Source organism: Callospermophilus lateralis, chromosome 3 (genome assembly GCF_048772815.1).
Source record: "Callospermophilus lateralis isolate mCalLat2 chromosome 3, mCalLat2.hap1, whole genome shotgun sequence".
In the NCBI taxonomy this organism is placed as follows: domain Eukaryota; kingdom Metazoa; phylum Chordata; class Mammalia; order Rodentia; family Sciuridae; genus Callospermophilus; species Callospermophilus lateralis.
The window spans coordinates 80,912,206-80,930,291 of record NC_135307.1 but is presented as its reverse complement, the minus strand read 5'-3'; the positions used below and the strand labels follow the sequence as shown (position 1 = coordinate 80,930,291).

General features: G+C 40.8%; 1 protein-coding gene across 1 annotated transcript in view; it reads left to right on the top strand.

Moving 5' to 3' along the window:
• Ryr3 (ryanodine receptor 3) overlaps positions 1-18,086 on the top strand; it is a 359,038-nt gene that overhangs the window by 228,878 nt on the left and 112,074 nt on the right. The window contains exons 44-47 of the mRNA XM_076849384.2: positions 10,850-11,030; positions 12,186-12,294; positions 14,119-14,239; positions 16,007-16,176. Coding sequence (XP_076705499.2) covers positions 10,850-11,030; positions 12,186-12,294; positions 14,119-14,239; positions 16,007-16,176 — 581 coding nt within the window. The remainder of the gene's footprint in view (positions 1-10,849; positions 11,031-12,185; positions 12,295-14,118; positions 14,240-16,006; positions 16,177-18,086) is intronic.

The window sequence follows — 18,086 nt, the reverse complement described above, 5'->3', positions numbered from 1 at the left end:
CACTCATATTTGCATTTGTTATAGTCCTTGTCCCTTCTCTGTTTCAAGTCCCAGGCTAATGAATCCTTCTGGCCTGGTTAAGTGCTCTCAAAGGCGGGTTGCAGCTAGTAGAAAATCATGCCAGTTGTTCTAAGAATTTATCTCAAAATATATTGGCATGATGTGATCATTGTATCCACTCCCATCCCACCTGCTTACTCTCTTGTATATACCTCTCTACCACCATACTGCTTCTTTTTTTATTAATTTTTTATAAGACAGAATGCATTATAATTCATATTGCACATATAAAGCACAAATTTTTCATATCTCTGGTTATATACAAAGTATATTCACACCAATTCATGTCTTCACACATGTACTTTGAATAATGATGTTCATCACATTCCACCATCATTTCTAACCTCATGCCCCCTCCCTCCCGCTCCCACCCCTCTGCCCTATCTAGAGTTCGTCCATTCCTCCCATGCTCCCCGTCCCTACCCCACTATAAATCAGATTCCTTATATCAAGGAAAACATTCGGCATTTAGTTTTTTGGGATTGGCTAACTTCATTTAGCATTATATTCCCCAACTCTACCCATTTACCTGCAAATGCCATGATTTTATTCTCTTTTGTTGCTGAGTAAAATTTCATTGTGTATGTATACCAGATTTTTTTATCCATTTATCTACTGAACGGCATCTAGGTTGGTTCCACAGTTTAGCTATTGTGAATTCTGTTGCTATAAACATTAATGTGGCTGTGTCCCTGTAGTGTGCTGTTTAAAGGACTTTAAAACACCATACTGCTTCTTAATTTGAATGATTTCCATTTACCTGGGGCTTCCCCTGTCCCGACTGGATTACAGCCTTTGAGATGCCTTTGTTTTGTTCCCCTGGAGTCACTCAGCCAGGTTCCTTATCAACTGCCTCCTGCTTCTCTCTACATGTTCTTCACTGCAGCTTCCCATATTGATCACATCTTTGCTAAATTGCTTTGTTCTCTTCAGGGCAGTTCTAGAATATTCTCTAATAATCTGTTCCACTTCCTATCCAGATAATCATTTCAGAATTGACACCACAGTTATAACAGTATAGAGACACATTTTTGAGTGTGTGAAATGAATATTAAGAATTCATACATCTCACTAAATTATGTAAGTAGACTGTATGGCAGACAAACCAGAATAAGACGAATCTATTCAACTAGGCATTCTTCACAGTCATGTCAAGAGTTTTATTTAGTGGATATGTGGATATGAGTTTGAAGGTAAATGAAACCACTAGCTATACCCCATCTGTATTGCCCAAATTCCAGCACTTGCTTTTGCTAGTTGGGTACAACCATATGGAACTCAACCCTACACCAAATGTTTTATCTGCCCCCTTTACTTTCAGGTTGTTTTATATCTTTTTAACATAGTCTCTATAGTACAGTTTTAGAATGCAATAAGCTCTTACAAATTGGCCCATCAGTGGGCAGATACATGCATTTTAATTTAAGGTTTAATTTACCTCTAAAACATAAAGACCATATTTGGTTTTGGCAAAGGAATTCAGGTTCTGCTTTCAAAGAATTTATAGTATTTTGAGGGAAGTGTTCATTGACAGATTTCACTGTTTTGAAAAAAGTGAAGTAAGTCAGGGAGAACTGAAAAGCTTCAAGAGGAGAAACTCATATCCTGTTGAAAAGATTGGACAAGTCTTCACGGAGGAGCTGAAGTTAGAGATGATTTTGAAAGTTCAAGTTTCCAGATACAGAGAGTTTATCTAATCAGACAGCCGCACTCACGTTCAGTGGCCTGAAGGCTAAAGCATACTGTTCTCAGGAAACAGTGGTTTTTCAGTCCAGAGGGTGGCTGTGTGGATGGCAGTGGTCAAAGTCGGGACTTAAAAGGTAGCTAGGTGGCTGTAATGGCGGCGGGGGTGGGGGACATAAATGCAAAGCTGAAAAAGTTTAGTATTGATCTGGTATGTGGAGAACTGGGAAACCTTTTTAACAACAGAGAGGCTTATGGGTACCACTGACAGCTTCTGTGCTCAGGTTGTAACAAATTCTAACAGTGAGGGTAGGAATAGACTCCAGGAGATGATCCAAAAGAAAGTATAGACAAGATTCATAGGGCTGGGTGGTAATAATGATGAGATGCCAAGCGTGGTGGGTTGAGAGAAAAGTAGCAAAGTTCACATTCTAGCTTAGAGATTTGAGGGTAGGAAGAAAATAAATAAGGAGAATGTGGTTTGGGATGAAGCACAGTAAACTGAGTTTCTGTCAGATCATATTGATTTCACAGCGACAGTACTCAAATAGAGGCTTCCCTAATTTGGTTGTTAGGTAGAAATCAATCAGTCAACAGATGGATACTGAATAGATTTGTAGACCATTTATAGTTAAAATGGTTGAGAGTTTATTGTCACAGAGGCGAGCATGAAAAAGATAGATATGCAGAGTATAAAAACGTATATATTTTTTAATACCTACAGGAGGAAGAAGAGTGACTCAATCACAGTAACACAGTAGAGTTTGGACAGGAGAATAGAGGATCAAAATTGGCTCTATCGCTCACTAGCTGTGTGAATTTAAGCAAGTTAGTAAACTTTTCCTAGCCTCGGTTCTTTTTTTGGTACATAAAACAGTAATGGCATCTACCTTACAAAGTCATTGTGAAACTTAAATAATTCATGGAAAACTAAGATTAACACAGTGCCGGAAACATAGTAATCCTGAAATTATGTTAGTTATTTTTGTTGTCCATAACCTTTACAAGTGAATAGATTTGGGGGGATCTCCAAGCCCTCCGTAAGTTTTTATATCTAAGAGATCATTGAAAAGGATATTCTGGCTACTTTTATGACCTCTGCTCAGCAGAACAGATCCTCTGCTCATCAGTGAAAGATGAAGCTGGTATGGGGGATCACAGTAGAAGACAAAATGATGTTTGTGGTGGTTGATGGTGAGTGATAGTGGGTATTCTCATAATGAGTGATGAATGGTAATGGTAGTGATGGTTGGATATTATGGTTGGGTGGTGGTGATAGCAGGTCATGGGAGTGATCAGGGTAGGTGATGGTTAGCAATGGGTGATGGGTGGTAATGAATGACTGTAGGGGTGGTTATACTTTGTGGAAAAGAAGATAACAGCTAACACACTGAACATTGACCATGTGTTGGGCACAGTTCAAAGCACTTTTGCATGTATTAACTTTTTTAAATCGTTCAACAATCCAGTGGCATAGTATGTTAGTCTCTTTGGGCTGCTATAACAAAACACCATTGACGAGACATCTTATAAACAACAGAAACTTATTTTTCACAGCCTTTAGAGGTTAGAAAGCCCAAGATCAAAAACACTGACATATTAGATGTCTGATGAGGTTCCTGGTTCATATGTGGCACTGTCTATCTGTGCCTTTCCATGGTCAAAAGGGCAAGACGGCTCTCTGGGCTTCTTTCATAATGCCATTCATGAGGACTTCATTCTCATGACCTAACTTCCTCCCACCTCTAAATACCATCACCTTGGGGGTTAGCAGTTCAACATATGAATATGGGGGGGCACAAACATTTCAGACCATAGCAGGTAAGTAAAATTGTCTTTATGTTTTTATAGATGAAGCCCCTGAAACTCAGAGGGGTTAAATGCTTTGTCCAGAGTCACATAGGGAAGAGGACACAAAGTCAGGATTTGAGTCAAAACAGTTTGACACCAGAGACCTTCCCAGCCCTGTCTCCCTGATAAATAAAGAGAAGTCTCCACTTAGAACCTGTCAAAATTTGTGGCATTATTTAATTATTTTTCAGTGCCAATTTTTTTAGCAAAAACATTTCTAAGAGCAAATCAAAAGCTTTTACTATATCAAAATAATAAATATGCATTTTCCTTCTAACATTATTTTACAAGTATCTCTTAATGTTTTTGGAAAAATCGTTCAAACAAGATTTACCTTTAAAAAAAACTTCCTAAAGCAAGTCATTGTTTCCATATTTCATTTTTTTTATGAACCCACTGAGAAGCCTTGGGCTGCATTTAACTCTGGAAGTAATGAACCCAAGAAGCTCCTAGTTACCTGGCAATGGCAAACTGTGTAGCCAGGCTACACACAGATGTGTCTGGGTGTCTGTGACAATTCCTTTTTTAATGTAGCTTCTCACAAGAGACAGGTTTCCTCCTAGTCTGCACAAAGGGGAAGTTATTCTGTGCTTTCTTAGAGACCTTGGCGTGTTTTAGTGATATCTCCCCCAGACCATAAATTCACATATGAGGAACGTACTGTTTTGCAGCTTTGAATCTGCATACCCAGGCAGATGTATCACCAGTGGCCATAACTTGGGCATCTGTCAGTGACATACAAAGAGTTACATGAGGGACTACGAGAAGTTATAGCTCAGGCCCTAGAAGTTCTGCCCTGAGGCAGGAAATGGAGCAGACACAAGAAGAATTATCAGAAGCATGCCTGGAATATACTAAAAACTCCCAACCACACCTACCTATGTAGTGACACATGTGACGGTTGGCATGCCAAGAAAATGCAGTTTATTCGAATCTGGTAAAGTTGGTATGGGAATGCATAGGGAAGAAAGTGGGTGTTGAATAACATCTTAAAGAAATGGGCATACATTTTAACAGTATAGGGAGATCATAGTGATGGGTGCTTGAGATAGGAGACAGACATCCATTAGGGTCAAGAGTTCAAAGTGCCATCTTAACTTTGAAGTCATGCAAAGTATAGATGAGATCATCTATTTCATTTCTGTCCACATATTCGTATTTTTAGGGTCAGAAATAGATATTAACTTTTCTTGTGGTTGATACTAAAGACTGTTGGATAGGACTGAAATATGTAAAACACTTTTTTCCTCAAATTTACAATTCAGTCAGAAAGATTCAGCAAATTCTGGAAAAATTAGCCAAAGTAAAGAATTTTAAAGTGTTCAAGCTGTATGTGAACATCATCACAGTGTTGTACTCAGGAGACACTATGAGTACAACACTGTGATGATGTTGTGTATCCTGTTTCTTGGTTGATGTTTCCATTCATGGGCATCTCACATGTTGTACATGTAGGCCAATGTGGCAAGAGAAGGTAGAATACGATATTATTGATATTATCAAGTGGCTTAGAAGGTTGAGGGAGGATCACAAGTTCAAGGTCAGCCTGGACAACTTAGCAAGACCCTCTCCCAAAATAAAAAGGGCTGGAGGTGTAGCTCAATGATAAAGCATCCCTGAGTTTATTCCCCAGTACCACCACCAAAAAAAATAGAATTAAATAGATAGTAAAAATAATATACATAATAGAAAATAAATTCCTCAAATGAAGAAGCTAATGGGACCTTATAGACCAGTGTCCAGAGCACCTAAATCAGAAAATCTGGTCTGGATGAAAGGATGTCTGTTTCTTTCACACTGAGTGTATGCTCAGTATGTCTCCAAAGTTTCTGGGGGGGTCAGTGATGCTACTAACCAAGTGTCTTGACAGTAGACCCAAATGTCCAGAATCCATGTATCTGTGGACCTCATCGATCATGTCGCTGATAACAATAGCATGAAACCTGATACCTTTAAAAAAATTAAGTATTTAAGCTGAAGCTGAAATGGGAAAAAAAAAAAAAAGGAAACCTACTTTATCAACATTATTCACACAAAATAGTTTTATTGTGAGCCTGGTGCTCATCACAAGTTGATCTTCATCAACTCAGAGAAAATACACATATTTATCAGGTGAGCTCTAGTCTATCAGAGCAAGCACCCATCAATTCTGACTCCAGGTTTTCATCTCATTCAAGTTTTATTACACATATTTTTTTAAATGCCACGTGACTCAAAGTTTAGACGGTGGGCAAAATTTTAGCCTGGGTCTGTGATTAAATTCCCATTCTCAGAATTCCTAGGCTCCTCCTGTACCAGTCCACCCCATATTTCATTTAGTCCTGTGGCTTTGAGTTCTACACATATGCCGAGGATCCCCAAATGTCCTCTTCACTGAGCCCCAGACTTGTGTATCCTGTGGCCTGCTTGATGTTTCCATTCATGTCGGGGGCATCTCACATGTTGTACGTGTTAGTGATAAATCTGTAAATATCACTCCAAACCTGTTCTTCCCCCAAGATTCCTCATTTCCTTAACTAGGACTGACAACTTTATAGCTACTCCAGCCAGTTGTCAGGTAGCATTCCTTATTCAGCATTGTATCTTATCATCGTATCCAGTTCATCAGCAAATTCTCTTGATTGGTTATCGAAAAGATTTCTGAGGTCACTCTTCTTTTCTCCAACTCCCCTGGCCATATCCTACTCCAGGCTGTTGTTATCTTCCACCTGAACCACCACACTTGCATAGGAACTGAATTCCCTGCTTCTACTCTCACCCCTATTCCAGTCTGTCTCTGTTACATAAGAAAAATTTCATGATCTCACTGGCGTGAAATAATAAGCGCTTATTTCTTATATATCTGCAAGAGAGTGGAGAGGCACTAAGACAGTTCTGAGGTCTGATCAGATGATTTTGTTCTATTTATCTCATTCTGAGATCCAGGCTTCACGTCTTGTTCATTACTTGTCCCCTGTTCCTAGACCAGTGACTACAGTGTAGTGTGCTCAACAGATGGTTGAATGAATGTGCAAATGGGCAAACCGTTCTGGTTTGCTCTCTATGCTGTAATAGTAGTTTATGGACTCAACAGTTTATGGACCTCTCTTCTCAGACTGGAAGGCTCTAAGCTTGTAATGACTGGTTTGTACAAGTCTCCTGGCACCATATCAAAGTTTCCTTTTACCAGAAAACAGGTTTTTGGTCTGACCATCATCCTGCCTTATGAATCTCCCAGTGAATGAGAGTAACTGTAGACTCATTCATGCTGCCCACCCCCCCCCCCCCGCAGTAGTGTTATCTTCTACTACACAGGTCTTGATTGGGGAATCCCTTTGCTCGGAACTAACTCCAATCTGAGGAAATGGACAACCAGGCACTCAGAAGCAGAGGCTGACAATTGTCTGGTAATGCAGTGATGGCTTGTCACCCTCGGTTTTCCTCCCAATCATTCTAAGCCTCTGTCTTGAGTCTCAATAAAGTCTATTCATTTATTTAAGAAATATATTTCAAATGCCTATTATATGCCAGATGTTAGCAAGAACCTTAAGCACACAGGGCTAAATGATTCAGATTATGAGCCTGTTCTTATGAAATACACAGTCTAGTGAGAAAAGCAGACACAAAGAATGAGTCCAGGGTATTTGAGACCATGGGGATCCCACATTCAAGCTGTTCCTGAGGGACAAAATGAATTTACCTAGGTGCAGAGTTTAAACCAAGGGAATGGGAAGAAGGAGAACATTCCAGGAAATGGAACTTTGAAACAGAAACTGTAGTTAGAAGGCAGAGTAAGAAATGATGATGAGCTGAAGATAAAATCATTGCATTTCTATTCTTTGTCCCTGTGGTGAGTATGACTGTTTTAACAATGTAAAATTGGAAAATCATTTCCATTTCCATCCACCTGCTCGGGAATGTCAGGGGAAAAAATGGTAATATGAACACAGCATTGAGAACCTTTGAAGAAAGACTGTGAACATTCATGCTGTTATTAAGTTCATTATTTATTTTGGAGCTCAAGCAAAAACATTATCGTAAGCCCTTGGGCAAAACTAGTTTACCTCAAATCTCTCTCTCCCTTGAAAAATGCCCTCAAGGTCAATATTCAGCTTTTCCAGAGTTGATTTGGTTAGCATAAAGCTTGCTGAGCTACAGGTAATTAGGAGGAGAATGTTCTTTCTCTTGGAACATGCTGTCCTTCATACCTTGTAAAGCTTTTGGAAAATTTTTTCCTTGTTTCCCTCTCTAATTAGCAACAATAGTTGGACTTCAGTTTCTTTCTCTTGCAGGGTACGCTCTGCATCCCCCACAGATGTCCAAATCCACATAATCAAGGGATGGCTTCCTGGTTGGTTGTAGGAGCCAGCCTAATTAGCTTAGCTCTGAAGACATGAAACACAGTTAAAATAAGGCTAATTGGGCAAGTGAATTTCCATAGCAAACTCAACATAGAACCCCTTGTCCGATTTTTCAGCTTCTGTTGCACAATGTGGTTCCATATCTCCGTCACACTCTACAGTGCTGATCCTTGGGGAAGAGTTAAGTCCATCATACTGGCAAAAACTGTGGCTGGCCCACCAGCATTTCCACCAGGTGACTAAAAGAATCACAGCACTTGAATAAGCTTGATTAATAGGGTTGTTTTTGCCTCCATTTTTCACTCCAAAAAATTCAGTTTTAGCTTCATTATTCTTTTAATGAAAAATGACAACCAGGAGGATGGATGGGTATGCTACCTTGTACCAGAAACATTTGAAAATGGTGAACCATTACTTGCATCTATGACTTAAGAGTATATATTTTTAAATATGTTGATTTTCCTGGTCCTTTTATGGAAGTGTCCCTCCTATCAATAAACCATATCAGGTAAAAGTGCTGGGTTCAATCAACAGCAAAGCAAGGTCATAAAAGCATTTTACAAACTGCACAATAACAAGGGCATAATGTAGCATCTTCACAAACTGCACAGTATTGTTCAACATTTCCTTGGCTTTTCTCTTGCAAGAATATGTTTATTCTTTCTACCATACATTATTGTGATTATTTTACCCTGTTAACATCTCCTAATTTTTCTCATATGGATTCTAGTTTAATAAAAACTAATTCTTTTTGATGTTGTGCATTAGATAATATCTGAAGGCAAACTTCTTTACAAAACTTTTATAGTCTTCCTGAAGTATTGAACTATAAAAAGTAAACTGGTGAGCTGTTTAACTTTAGGTTAATGAAACTTCTCTTGATATATGATTGCAATCTTGAATTTTGCCTGCAGTGCAGATGGTTAGGTGGTAAAAGAGGATGTCAACAAGACAGGCTCTGGGACAGGATTGCAGCTGTGGTTTAAGGTGGGTGCTGCAGGGCTGGTGACACATTAGGTGTGCTCATATGTAAGGGATGGGCCCAAAGTAATTTCAAGCACTTGGACAGCAAGCTCAGACCCTCCATGCTTCTGGACATGATGGAACTAATGTCTTCCTATGGATTAGACTAACGAACTCTCTGAAACTAGAGAGGGTATGAGTATCTTAACAGGGCCAATGAGATCATGCAGTGTGCATTCTAGCTAAAATTCTAGAATGAGGATCCAGGTGTTTTGGGTTTTCCATTCTGATGTTCTAATCACAACATTTCTAAGGTGATTCATAAATATTTCCTCTAATCATAATTTAAATTGATATAATGATTTTAAAATAGGTAAATTATTTGATTCTCCCTCCAAAAAATGAAGCCTAATTCTTCTGCCTTTAATGTGAGCTGGACTTAGTGAATCACTTCTAATGAATAGAATGTAGCAAAATGGTGATAGATTACCAAGTTGCTGAAAGCACTACCACATCTGCCTTACTCTTCTTGGATCATTTACTCTGTGGGAAGCCAGCTTCCATGTCAATGATGACATTCCAGAAGCCCTAGGAAGAGCCCAATATGGTAAGGATTTGAGGCCTGCACCCAACATCCAGCAAGCAACTGAGGCCTCCTGCCAACAGCCTTGTGTGTGAGCTTGGAAGCTGATACTCCAGTCCCAGACCCGCCCACAGAAGACTGTAGCCCTGGCCAACCCTGTGATGGCAGCCTCAAGGGCCCAGACCACGACCACCCAGCTTAGTCACTCCCAAATTCCTGACCTAGGGAAACTGAGACAACAAATATTTAGCTTTAACCTGCTAAGGTTTGAGGTATTGTTTTACACAAGAATATATAATACAATAGCCTATGACAATGCAAACACTATTTGGGTGTGTGTGTGTGTGTGTGTAATAACATATAAATTTTTATATATTTGTATGTGTGTGAATAAACATATAATTTTTATATATTTGTATAGAACAAATATATATCAATTCATATTAATATCAATCTGATAATAAACACTATGATTTAGAAAAAAAAAACTTTTCTTCAGGTTTATCTAATATGCAATCCCAAAAAGGTTTTGCCTTTGACTCTTGGCTCAGGGATTAAATTCTCACACAAAAGTTAGAATTTCTCCTGAGACGAAAGGTATGTTTTATGTTGTTTTAACTGTAAAACTCTCTAAATGCAAGTATTGGGTCTGGCAAACCATGACTATCCCTCCCTGAGTATTCCAGTTCCACTATTTAATCACCTGTTCAGGAAATGAGACCCTGTCTGTTTTCTATGATTCATCCAAACAGAAATGGCAACAGAACACAGTTCTCCAACCTTTTACCTTCTGTCAGACATTTATAGGAATAACCAAGAAAACTTCTCCCAGTAGATTCTTTATCTGGATAGATGATTTCAGAAATGCCCTCAAGCCCGTCTATAAAAACCTGGCTGTTCTAGGGTACACATTAGACTCTATGACAGTAATAGTGTCACAAGCTAACGTGTCACCTCCCTAGAGTTTAATTGAGGCATACCAGCTTGAGTTGTCACCTTATCTCCTTTCAAGGAAGGAAGCAGATTGATATCTCCTCGTGGAGTTAATAAAGATGTAAAGCTATTTTTTCTGAGTCACTTGTGATTGAATCGTTAGTAGACTCAGTAATATATTACTAGCCTTCTGAGATCCAAATATAGTGAAATGATCTCAGTGGTTCAAAATCCTGAGCTGAAGAGGAAAATTCTATGCTATCATAAACAGATCTTTCTGATCTTCAAATAGATACTGACCTCGACAGTATTTCCTCATAGACTCAAGACTCGGAAACGAGCTGAATGACATGTACTGCTCAGCCAGCTCCTCGACTGGGAATAACTGCTGGGGTGCCCTTTCTAGTGAGAAGGAAACGGTGCCTCTCTTCCTTAGGTGAGAGTGTGGAAGAGAACGCCAGTGTGGTGGTTAAGCTGCTCATCAGACGCCCAGAGTGCTTTGGCCCAGCCCTGCGGGGTGAAGGAGGAAATGGCCTCTTGGCAGCCATGCAGGGCGCCATCAAGATCTCTGAGAATCCGGCCCTTGACCTCCCCTCCCAGGGATACAAGAGAGACGTGTAAGTGAAAGCAGTTGCCTTTTTCAGGATATGGTGGGTGAGCTCCCAAACACTGTGAACACGCTGATGATTACAACAGTATCAGTAAGTTGCCCCTGTAGAAAATGCATAGATTTTTTCCTTTACAGTCATTGTTAAAAGATTTAAAATCCCTTTGTCAAGTGCATAATCGTCTTGACTCTTCCAGCAAGCCTAGTAGAGTATCTTTACCTTCTATCTACCGACTCCACTGGCCTCAACGGGCACATCCCCAAGGCAGCAGCCCCTTCTGGCCTCCACTGCTCCTCCCTCCAGCCTCACCACTAGAGGAAGCTGGGTGGAGGCTGAAAGGCCTGGACCAAGGTGACAATCATTGTCTAATCCAGCGCACTTCCTTCAGTACTTTGACCTGCAGTGTCTCACCTGACACTTTTAAAAGCAGTGCCCTCTTCTCCCTCTTCTGGAAGGATGAGGACTACTCAGAAAAGTGTTTCTATTTGATTCCTTGGTGGGAGGCACCGCAGATTATGAAAAGTCCTACAGTTAACAACCTTGGCATTGAAAGGTGAAGGGTACAGTTGGTAGATTATCTGATCACCTTGTCACTGTCCCCTGTCAAGTCTTATGATCACTTCCCCTTTCTTTGTCACAGCCTCTAGATTAGACCCCAGAACCTACAGCATGGGTGTAACCCAGCAGAGGTAACTTTCTCCAGGCAGTTAGCTTTTTTCTTTGTCATCAGTTCTGGTAGGTGACCTGGTAGGTGACCTGGTAGACTAGAAAGAACCCAAAATATGTGCCTATCCCACTTCCTCACGTAACATAAGGGGAAACTGAGGCCCGCAGTCATGTTGCTTGTTAGCACAGCAGGACATGGACTTAGCCCTCCTGATTCCCTGGCCAATGGGACTTTGTATATATGCAAGAAGGAAGAGGGAATGAATGGTGGGCAGCATCTGAACTTGTGCCTGAAAGTTCATGGGCTCCTAGGGATGCCATGGGCAAGTATTTAGGTCCTTTGAGCTTAATGAATAAACAATATCAACTTGGGAAGATATGAGAGGTTCCAAGGGAAAGTTGAGCAGAGTGCGTGTTTCCATATCAAGCAGCTCAGTCTAATACATGGCAGCACCCGCCAGGTAACCTCACACCTCCCCATGTGGATTCTCTCTACAGCCCGGACGAGGAGGAGGAGGAAGAAGAGATCGTGCATATGGGCAATGCAATTATGTCATTTTATTCGGCTCTTATAGATCTGCTGGGCCGCTGTGCTCCTGAAATGCATGTAAGTGTAAGAGTCCCTAGAAAGCAACTCTGAGAAGCCTCAGTAGAGAACACTGGGGGTTTCCTGAACTTAGTTCCCTCCTCTGTGTTTGGCATTTGCTATCATGCCTTTCTCTATGTTCCTTTGAGTAGCATCAAAGTTGTTTCTATCTCAAATAACCGATTGTGCAGCTTTCTATTGGAAGGACTCCTGGGCAGATATCCAAGAGTGTGGTTTCCCTGTGGCACTAGTTGGGCTTATCTACTACAGACTTTATTTCAAAAGCCTTCCAAAATTATGTTCCTCATGTGCCTCTGTTTGATCAAAATGTGACCAACTTGATTCCTGATCATGGTTATCGTGAATGGCCTCGCAAGTATCAAAAGAACACTCGGTGTATAAAATTCTCTTTTCTTGATGACTATGGCATTTGATCCGAAGAAAGCAGTCTCTTCCCAGAGTGCCTGCATGATTATTTATCCAAGATAGATCTTTGCACATACACACACAAAGGTGGTTCAGTTTATAAAATATTTTCTTGGACTTCCAGTTTTGACCTAAAAGCTGAGTCCTTTTCTATTTGCACTCCTGCTGAGGGCTGAGAGAGTTGGCTTTATTTTGTATAAAGATTCACATCATCAGTGAGGGAGGAAATAATTGCTTTTCATGTGAAAATAAAATCTGAATCTTGGTAAAGAAGGCTGAATGGAATTCTTGGAATTCCAGTTCCTGTGATGATAAATCGGCTTTACCCACATAGACCTGTCTTTCCATTTTTGTGCCTTTAAACAAAGAAAGAAAACTTGGAGGGAGCCAGGGAAGCAGCAGGGTGTTCTGCACTCTTGGAAGGAGAGTGACAAAGACCTCATGTGTTTAAACTCTAGTTTTCCTGAGCACCTCTCTTCCCTTTCAGAAGCAAGTCGGCTTATTCTCAGGAAGGCAGCCTGGGAAAGCTAAGCCTCCACAGCCAGTCGGGAAAGAGTTCTTACCTGCCTTCCTCTGTCCCAGCACCTTTCATGTGTACACACATCTTTTCACACCCCCTCAGTGGCCCCTACTCTGTCATAAGGAGGAAAGATGCTGTCAATAATGACAGCCTTGCCTCTATCCACAGGAAAGGGAGGTCCCTTCCCTGGGACCATGGAGCTTCAGGACCTAGCAAGCCATCAGTGCACATGGTGCAGATCTGAACCTGAGCTCCTCACAATTCACTTCCTGGCAGAGGGCTCACTGCCCTGCTCCAGAGACCACACAGCAGGAGGACATGCATGCCCACTGTGATTGCTGCCTGGCCCATTGGTGTCTTTATGGATCAGGTTATCCACCCTGGGATAACTCCACTGAGGCCCTCAAGTTCTCTGACATTCTCTATACCCTTCTTGCCCACCCCGCACCCCAGCATTAATCAGGCTTTAGGAAATTGAGATTCATAAGCCATCTCTGCATTTACTAGAATGCTGGGGTCTGGCATTGTGATCACATTGACACCTCTCATGTCATGCCCATGAGAGGCCCCTAGTGGGGCTATCACATTAAGAAGCCACCTGCATGCTGTACATTTACTGCTGAGATTTGATTGACACTTTAACTACATGACCATTTCAACCACAGCAAAGGACTCAAGTGGCCTCCTTCATCAGTTATTCAATAGCCCCTCTTCTTGAAAATCAGGAGCAGGCTTCTCTCTTTTCCTGTGGCCATGAGTGTCTATAGCAATTAGAGGAACATAGAAGTGTACCTGTTCTCTTAAATAGACCCATGTTATTGCCGAAAGTGTGGAAGTGGGGTGGAGTGGAGGTGTAGGAACTCATCTATCTAATCTCTTTTTCTAAACCTACATTACAGCTCATCCAGACAGGAAAAGGGGAAGCCATCCGGATCCGGTCCATTCTGCGCTCCCTGGTCCCCACAGAGGACCTAGTTGGGATCATCAGCATCCCCCTGAAACTGCCCTCCCTGAACAAAGGTAGGGATGTAGGCAGGCTAAACCTGCCAGTCTTCCAGCAGCAGCAGGACTCCATCCCCAGTACAGTGTCCTCCATGGCCAACTTGCAGTACAGGCTGCCCAGGGAACATGCCTTGCTCTTTTTCTGGTGATGAGGAATTTTCTCCTCTAGACTTCAGCTGGCTCCTCTCTGTATCAAGGCAACCGAATCTATGTCCCACAGGGATAGACAAATCTCACCATCCTCCAAACACACTGACCCTCTGAAGAAGTTTGGTGGAATGGGGCAAGTGGAAACTCACACCATGGCCTGCCTTCTTCCTTGTCTCTGTGCCCCAGATGATTAAGGCAGTGGGCAATGGACAACGTACAGGCTGTATTCTGCCACAATCCCGAATACCTCACAGCCGAGGATCATAAAAAGGTTTCTTCCCCCCAAGTGCTACATGGAATATTTGACATCAGTCACCTTTGCACAGCTCTCACAAAAGTATTTTGTTTCTGAGTCACTTCACCTGCTTTCCTGGCAGATGGAGAAACTGTAAAGATAACATGACTGACCATTGCAATGATTCCCAAACTAATGTATCATGGAACATTTTTGTTGGAGATGTTAATAGACATACATATTAATAAGGGCTTAGGGCCAAATAAGCCTGGAAAGTTCTGTAGAATACATCACACTTTTGTAACCTATTGAAGCATGGTGAGATGATAAAGCCTCTGAGAAAACATGTGGTAAAGAAAAAAAAGTGTTGAATTCAGTGTTACCCAAGAAGTGTTTTTTGAGCACAAAATGTTTGTTTTTTTTTTTAACTGGGGATTGAACCCAGGGCCTTGCAAATACGAGGCCAGCACTTTCCCACTGAGCTACATCCCAGCCCAAAACACTTTTTTATCTCTTACAAAATAATGTTCTTTAAAACACCAAGCATATGCGAGACATCATGTCAGCCTCAGCAGCCATTCGGGCCCGAGCTGGAGGTGCTCGGTGCTCGGGGCAGGAGGACCAGCAGCTGCACCCTTCCCTCCTGCCCACCCAGGGAAGTGGGTGGGCACTGCACAATATTGTATTCCCAACAGACAGACACAATCAATACTAAACAACCTCCAAAGGATAATTTGTAGGAAAAGAATTGGGAATTAATTAGTTAGGTGTATTTGTGACCTTTTATAATATAATTGACTTGTTAGTTTTTATTTTTTAGAATAATTTTTATTGGTACATCATAATTTTACAAAATAGTGGGGTTCATTGTGACATATTAATATATGAACATTATATAATCAGCTTCGTTGCTCAGTACCCTCCCTTTTCCTCCCCTCCTCCTCCCCTCCTCCTCCCTTGATCCCCATCCTCTACTAGTCTCCTTTCTTTTAGTGTTTTTCCTCATGAAAATCTCTTTTTTACCCCTTTTTTATCTCTATCTTCCAGATAGAAAATATTCAACCCTTGACTTTCTGAGTCCAGCTTATTTCACTTAATATGATGTTCTCCAATTCCATCCATTTTCCTACAAATGTCATAATTTTGTTCTTTATCATAACTTGTGTAAAACTTCATAGTGCACATATACCACCTGCTTAATAATGGCCATCCATGTTTAGGAACTGGCTCAGGGAATTCCTGGAACTTTAACAACTGACTCTCCCAAACCAGTGTAAGCTAGCTCCAGCACAGCATTATGGTTTTTTTCCTCCAAAAATCCTGTTATTTACTACAACAAGTTCTGTGTTGCCTTTTGAGGCTAAGATAGAAAAACAAAAATGACGTTTTCTGTCTTTCAGATGGGTCAGTCAGTGAGCCTGATATGGCAGCCAACTTCTGCCCTGACCACAAGGCACCCATGGTGCTGTTCCTGGACCGTGTTTATGGCATTAAGGATCAAACTTTTCTGCTCCACTTGCTGGAGGTTGGATTTTTACCCGACTTAAGAGCCTCTGCCTCTCTAGATACAGTAAGTTGCTAAAATAAGAAAAAAATATTTAATTTTTCCCCCTTATTGCAAATTAGAAACATTAGACTTACAACCAAATATTTTCTACCTGTCACTCATTACATTGTAGTCTGCTTTAAAGGGTAAGAAAAAACTCAGTTACAGTTCTTCAACCTTGGCACCATTTTCTGTATGGGGTTATCCTCATTGTATGTTTAGCAGTATCCCTGGTCTCTACCCGCTAGATACCCATACCACTCCAATCCCTTCTCCCGCCCCTGCAAAAAATAATTTCATACATCATCAAACATCCCTGGGGGATAAAATCACCTTGGTTGAAAACATGGCTCTATTACTGATAGAAAAGCCTGACTTTTCCTTCTCGGCTGGAAATGCCCTTTCCACTCTCATGGTTTAGCATACTGACCATCAAGTAGAATAGGTAGAAAGCCAGAGATGTGGCAAAGGTCAGTACAAGAGGCCCAGGGCAAATGCATGTTTGGAAACCAAGGCGTAGGAAAGCAATTCAGCAGTAACAGGAGACCCCAGGAATAAAAAGACAGAGATGCCAGCTTCCAAATATCAGAACCTCATAGAAAAACAGTGTGCCAGGAGTCCTGGGTCCAAGGAGAAAAAGCAACCTAGAGCAGCTTAGTTCTGAAAAACATCTTGCTAGTTTAAGGTTGTTTTTCATCAATTATAAGTTTTCTCAAAGGCTCCACATGATGTCCAACAGAGATAGAAGTGTGTTTTTGTAGTGGGTGGTCAGCAGCAGATACTGAGGTGGATTCCCCTTGAATGGTCTACCCAGTGATGGAAGACAGCAGGAGCTCCACTCAGGCATGGAGATCTATATGTGGCATGGACATGAGAAATGATGTGTCCATAAGGTGTCGGGTACGTATTTACCATTTGGAGAGTAAAAACAATGCATCCACTACTGTTTTTGTTTTGAACTTTAGAGTTTCTTGATTTAAAAAAATACTTTTTTTTTTTTTAACTTGTGAGGCCTCCCCAAGGTTCCTGATCAAAGCATTTAATTTTTTATAGACCAAGTAAACAGCAAATGCTGTTCTAGCATCTGGTATTCGATCACATGCTTTTCTAAGCACCATCTGCAACAAAAAAGGTTTTATATCAAATCAACTCCCCAACACAAAGTCCGTGCATTCTCATTTGAAAGCTTTTAAGCCGTTGGAATCAAAGCTCTGCTCCGACTTACTCATTCTAACAACTCTGTCTATGAAAATGATAAATGGGAAAGATGAGCTTTATTTTCCAGCATGATTGCCAAAAGCTTCAGGAAGACAAACTTGTGATAATTAATAGGAACACCCAGAATTGTGTAAAGTTCAAAGAAAACAGCTTTTCAAATCATAAGTTACAGAAAATGTGTTACAAATATAATGGCTGTAATAATCACAGGGAATAATGATAATATTTTATCTCTGCGAATCTCAAGGTCTCTTTTGAAGTTCTGCAGTTTTCAAAGATGGGAGTTAATCATGCTTTCGCTATATTTAGTGTCACTAAATGGCTTTTCCTTGAATTCGGCCTGTCCATCTGAATGAACAAAAGAGAACATTGTAAGCAAAAACTATGCCAGAATTTTAGAGAAAGCCCTAGATTTCTATTCCTTTTTTATACTTTTTCCTGTGCAGGGTTAAGACTCCCTGAAGTGATGAATATGTCATTTATCAGGTGGTGAAAAGCTCACAATGCTTACAAGTTAAATGATGTTGGTCTTTATAAAGTTCACCAAACTGGTCAATTTGGGAGGCTGCCTGGCTTCTAACCAACCATTCACTAACCTTCCAATCATAAGAGGACAATGCAAATCCCCATAAATTGAGACAAGAGAACTAAAGTTAGAAATAATAATGTTGTAGCCTAGAAGTTGGGCCTGCAAGCTTCAAGGATGTTGGGTTAAA